General features: G+C 44.6%; 1 protein-coding gene across 1 annotated transcript in view; it reads right to left on the bottom strand.

Moving 5' to 3' along the window:
- Nucleotides 1-5,922, bottom strand: part of LY9 (lymphocyte antigen 9) — a 19,076-nt gene that overhangs the window by 6,131 nt on the left and 7,023 nt on the right. Inside the window, exons 3-6 of the mRNA XM_007467104.1 lie at nt 4,453-4,728; nt 3,594-3,932; nt 2,150-2,419; nt 952-1,056 (exon numbers count right to left, since the gene is read on the bottom strand). Of these exons, the coding sequence (XP_007467166.1) occupies nt 952-1,056; nt 2,150-2,419; nt 3,594-3,932; nt 4,453-4,728 (990 nt within the window). The remainder of the gene's footprint in view (nt 1-951; nt 1,057-2,149; nt 2,420-3,593; nt 3,933-4,452; nt 4,729-5,922) is intronic.

Raw genomic sequence — 5,922 nt, 5'->3', positions numbered from 1 at the left:
GGAAAGAGTCTCTGATTCTGTGAGAGTCAAAGGAGAGAGAGAGAGAGATTTCTGAGGACAAAGGGAAAAGGCTTTAGGGAGAAGGGTGAACCCTGATGTGAGCACAAGCCCATGGGAAAGGATGGCCAGAGTCTAGGGTCATCTTCAGTTGAGGAGAATTCTCTGGAGTTTCCTGCCATCTCTCTGGAAGGGAGAGCTCTAAACCCTCTGTGGTAGCCACTCATCAGGTTGGTTTGCTGGCTCACAGTAATTCTTCCAGGGACCCTATATATTCTAACCAGTCTGTTCTTTCTGGGAACTACTCCATTCCCACTTCAATACTGAAATTCTAGAAGGAGCTACCAATCACAAACACTCATTCCATTGTCCACAGTGATTGGTCCAAGCAATAGTCACATGACCTGAAGCTGAGCCAATCAGAGAGATTTCTGAGGTTCTTCAAATTGGAGTTTCAGGGGAAACATCTTTTTCCCCTTCCTGGTGTCAGAACTACTAGTATGTGTGAGTCTGGAGCTACCAGTTGCTGTGTTTTGGTACATTCCACCCCCACCCCTTCCCTTCAGCTGGCTGTATTAAGAGAGTTAAGCTGGCTTATAGGGAAAAATAGGGATGAGAGATGGAGAGCTCTGTTGGCTTTTGAGTCTCTGGTGACATTTGTCTCTAGGCCAGCTCTTCTCTTCCTTGCCCATAGACTGATTATGTGAGTCTCCAAATAATAAACCACTCCCCTTGCACCTCTCCCCACCCTTTCTTGTCTAAGCTAGTTTGAGTTGGGTTTCAATTATTTGCAACTAAAGAGTCCCAGCTGATACTCCTCCCCTATCATTCTGAGAAGAAATGAGGTCTTGGGAGAGAAGGGGTAGGAGGGAATTATGAGAGGACAAAGAAGTCTCCAGAGGTCCTAGGGAAATGGCCTCATACTGGCAGATATCATTGATCTCAGAAACTCACATCGTCCTTTTTTCTTCCAAAAGCACCAGCCAGAGATCCCAAAGCACAGAAGGGTGAAAAGAACCATCAGGGAGAGCCCAGACCAAAGTGCTGTCCTCTCAGGTCCTGTGAAGAGGAACTGAGTGATATCAATATAAATAACAACAAGGGAGTTGGGGCAAGCAATGGACAAAACATAAAGGCCATCCTACCTGCCTCTTAAAATCCCATACTATTGCAGGAAATATTCCTTTTCATTCATTCATTCATTCTACAGCTATTTATTGAGCAGTCATATTCCAGGCAAGAAATTATAGCAGTAAGGCAGACACCGTCCCTGGGTAGAGAGGTTTATTGCTTGCCCAGTGTCACAGAGTTTTAAGTACCTGAGCTGGGATTTGAATGCAGGCTGTCAGATCCTAAAACACCCTTATCCATCACACTACACTGCCCCTCTCTATAAATGGCATAAGGACAGTTCTAGACAGTGAATCCAGATTACTATTGATCAGGGCTCTAAAACCATTTGCCAGACACAGCCTGACCCAGCATTTTCACATCCTGGGTAGACCTTTCTTTTTTTCTACTTCTCTCTAGGGAAGAGCAGAGCACAGAACTCAGAGCCTCAATCCTGCTTCTGCTGTGTGACCTTGGTTAGTATGACTGAGGAATGAAATTGTCTATTTAATTTTAATTAATTAAAATTTAAGTTAAAAATCAGCTACTCTATTCCTTATTGAAAAACTGATAAGTATATTTGGAACAACTCAGATATAAATATATTTTTTCAACTGCAAATTTTATGAAATCTGAATACAGATCAACTACTGCCCATGAGAATTTAGCATCTGAATTAAGATGTGCTGTAAGTGTAAAGTACATATTGGATTTCAATGACTTAGTACAAACTGAAATGCAAATTATGTCATGAATAATTCTTTGTATTGACTACATGTTGAATTGATGATAGTTTGGATATATTGAGTTAAATAAAATATATGATTAAAATTAATTTTACCTGTTTCTTTTTGCTTTTTCTAATATGACTATTAAAATTTTTAATTGCCTATTATAATTTCATTATATTTCTATTGGAACGTGCTGCTCTAAAGACTCTCACTCACACTCCCTCACTGCACTTTATAAAGAACCACTCAGAATGAAAACTCTTGGGTCCACGGACTTAAGGCTCTGAGGTCTGGCTGAACAGGAGAGCAACCTGGACAGAGGTCCCTAGAAAGAAACTGCTGGGAGCTGTTGCTGACAGGATTGCTGGCTCTGCATGTGAAACTGGGGTGTTTTTCTCCACTTCTCCAGGAAACACTGAGGTGAGCTCCCCCTTGGGACACGACAGCTCCTTTCTGTAGGGGGCTCCATCTGTATGTCACGTTGTGTCCACTGTCCTCCACTGAGCATGTCAGGCTGATCCTGCAGACGCCGTCCTCTGTGAGCCCGAGGCTCCTGGTGACTTTTGGCTTCTTCAGCCTCCCTATGTGAGGAGAAAGGCAGACCAGATGTGGAGTCAGGCCTGCACCCTGGGTGCATTCAAAATATATTAATTCGATATACCATTCAAAATATATGCATGAAGTTGTGGGTTGACACTGCCTTAGGGCTGGGAAGGTGCCTCCAGGAGTGCACCTGGACTTTTCTTTGATAGATCTAAAATCTCAGACTCATCACTTTACTCATCTTTGGTCCTTGGAAATAGAGGGGTTAATGAAAAGTGAAAAAAGATACCCCATCATTCTATACAGTATACTGTGAAGAACAAGCAAACCAATCAACACTTCCAAGTGCCCTGAGGCCCTTCAAGGCTTACATTTCGAGGTCCCATCATCTAATTTGTTTACCTACATGAGATAAGGAATATGGAGAGGTGAGCACAGCACTGTCACAGAGTAAGCACTTAATAAATGTTAACAATTTTAAAAGCAGCGTAAGACTGGCACTCTTTGTTCCCAATTTCTTATTCTTTTTGCTTGATCATCTTCCTGGTTCTTTGATATCTGAGTCACAGTAGGCAATAGAAGTGAACAAGCTGACTTGCATATTTTAACAGGACCATGGACAGTGACTCTTTTCTCATGTACTGAGACACCAACATGCCCAGGCAGGGGATAGGTTGACCATGTCTGAATGGCAGAGGTGAAGGAGCTGGCAAATATAAATTATACAGGCTGTGCAGCTAAGCTCCTGTGAAGCACAGGGCTGAGGAGGAAGATTCTGAGTTCTTTCCCTCACACTCAAGGAAGCCAAGTAGACTTCCAAGCTCTTGGAGGTCACAGGACAATAAAGGCTTTCTCCTCAGTCTTCTGTGATTGTACCCAGCCAGCTCTGCCTTTATGCAAAATGATAATGTTCTATAAAAATACGGGTTGGAGAGTTCCTTGTCCCACCCAGTAATCAATGCAGGAGGACAGGGCGAGTACCAGAAGTTGGTTGATTGAGGCTTAACTGGAAGCCTAGAAGAAGGGGGCCTGGGCTAGAGGAATTTGCTCAGCTACTGATTGTATTGTCCTCCTGTGAACTTACTGGTGTGAACTGAGTAGCTGTCCTGTGGGTCTGAGGCATTTTGTAGGAGGAGGGAGATGGGATAGGCAGCAAGGAGGAGAAACCTTCCAGGGAATGAATCTAATGATGGGCGCTCTACTCAGACTCACGGTAGATGCTCAGGTTGATATGTTTTATGCTGGCAACTCTGGTGTTTGAGCACACATAGGCGTGGTAGGGGCCGGCGTCCTCCATCTTCAACTGGCCAATCATTAGGGAGTAGTCCTGGCTGGAGACGCACACCGTGCTCTGATTTGGATCCTTGAACTTAATGAGTTGATTGGCTGTTGCTTCTTCTCCCCACTCTTTGCTGATAATAGAGGTGTTAAACATCCAGACAACGTTGTCTATGTGCTGACTGTCCGGGAGCGCCAGGGACAGGGTGATGGACTCCCCCAGGATCCCCGCCACTGTCTCCCCCATTGGTCTTCCTCTGGAAGCTCCTAGACCTGTAGCCAGAGGTGAGACATTGCTGTTTCAGCCACTGGTCTCAATCTCTTGACCCTCAGCCTGCCCGAAGGGGACCATAGCCTGATACACCCTCCTGCCCAGGCCTCCTTCTTCCTTTCTCTGATGAGGCACCCCTGCTGCTTTCCCATGACCACTTGTCATGCACAGGTATGCACCTGGCTCTGCCCATTGCATATCCAGTCCTCTCCTGCCCTCTCTGCCCTTCTAAGGACACCCTACGAGACACTCCTACCCAGGCAAAGAGCAATCTGGATTTCTGCATCCATACTCTCTTTCCCTCTCTTGTGTTATAGACCCTTGGAGTTTCAGAGTGCCCTGGGAGTTCCCAAGTCCCCTACCAGTCTCTCAGGCTCCTGAGGGTAGAGAAAAAGGGATTTTCGGGCCTGTTCTCTTACCTCCCTACCTTATCTGTGTCCTGCCAGAATCCTGGGGTTTAGGCTCTATAGCTACTTAGACTGTTTCTGGAATCCCCTGGAGGGCCTCAGTGGAGCCAGTTACCTGTACAGAACTGCCAGGCATGGACAGGGCGGGAGCTGCTCTGGCTGACTGGGTTCTTGGCTCTGCAGATGTATGGCAGGTTTGGGTCACAGGGCAACCAAGAGATGGTGAGACTAGGCCCCCCCCAGGATTCAGAAGCATGGGGATCCCTCGAAGTCCAGTAGTACTGAACATCTTCCCCTGCCCCCTTCACGGAGCATACAAGGGTGATGTTACAGGAGGCGTTCTCAGACATGTTCACAGACTTCATGATGACTCGGGGCTCCTGCAGCTGTTCTGCAGGAACAAGGGCAATAGGAAGACTATTCAGACTGCTTCCCCAGCAGGAAAGGGCTAAGTGAAAAATATGGTGTTGGTAGAAGATCTGGGGGCCAAAGGAAGAGGCCAGCATTATCTGTTCCAGTGGGAAGTCTTTTTTTTTCCTCTTTGTATCCCATGCAGGCTAGGTTGATTGCCTTTCCTCAGTGCTTCCGTAGTATCCTCTACAGCTGTTATCACCAAGACTCAACATGACAATAGTCTGATTATTCCCTCTCTCCCCCACCAGTTAGTGAATTCCTTGAGGACAGAGCCAGTGTCTGTGTCTGAACATCTAACATCTGCCTGGTCCATGAAAGACACTCATGAATGTTTGGTAAATAAATGGATGAATGAGCCAGCTTCAAACATTGGGGATTTGGAAGCTCTGCCTCTATAATTTGAGTTGCCCTTGCCTTTTGGTCTAGATTTGGGACCCACTGTGCTTCCAGACTTTCTTCCTGGTCCTCTCCTTTCCTTTTGTTCCATATCCTCTGTTCACAGCCTGTGTGTGTGTGTGAGTGTGTGTGTAAGTTCATTTTCTTTTTTGAATAGGCAATACATACATAATATTGAAATTGCAAAGTTACAAAAAGGTACATATGCACACACAAAGAAACAAGCTTTCTTGCCCCAGCCACCTAGTTCCTCTCCCCAGGAATTATTGTTCTGGGAGGCAATTACTGTTATGAGATTCTTGTTGATCTTTCCAGAGATATTCTAGTTGTAGACACATATATATAATAGCATGCTGTATATATTGTCCTTAAGCTTTTAAAAATTTTAATGATATATCTTGGAGATTGTTGTATGTTAGTACATATTAAGTTGATTCATTCTATTTCTGTTAACTGCATAGAATTCCATTTCTTTAATATATCCAGAGCACCCTAAAAAATCAATCAGAAAGGTCAAACAATCCAATAGAAACTCGGTGTTATAGGCTAAATTCTGTCCCCACAAAGTTCATATGTTGAAATTCTAACCCCAAGTACCTTAGAGTGTGATTGTATTTGGATATAAGACTGTATTTGGAAACGGAGGTAATTATTTTAAAATAGGGCCATTAGGATGGTCCCTAATCCAACATGTCTGGTGTCCTTATAAGAAGAGGAGATTAGGACAGAGACAACACAGACAGAGAGACAACCAAATTAGGACATAGGGACAGAA

The sequence above is a fragment of the Lipotes vexillifer genome, unplaced genomic scaffold (assembly GCF_000442215.2).
Source record: "Lipotes vexillifer unplaced genomic scaffold, Lipotes_vexillifer_v1.1 scaffold902, whole genome shotgun sequence".
Taxonomy (NCBI): domain Eukaryota; kingdom Metazoa; phylum Chordata; class Mammalia; order Artiodactyla; family Lipotidae; genus Lipotes; species Lipotes vexillifer.
This window is presented reverse-complemented; position numbering and strand designations above follow the sequence as displayed.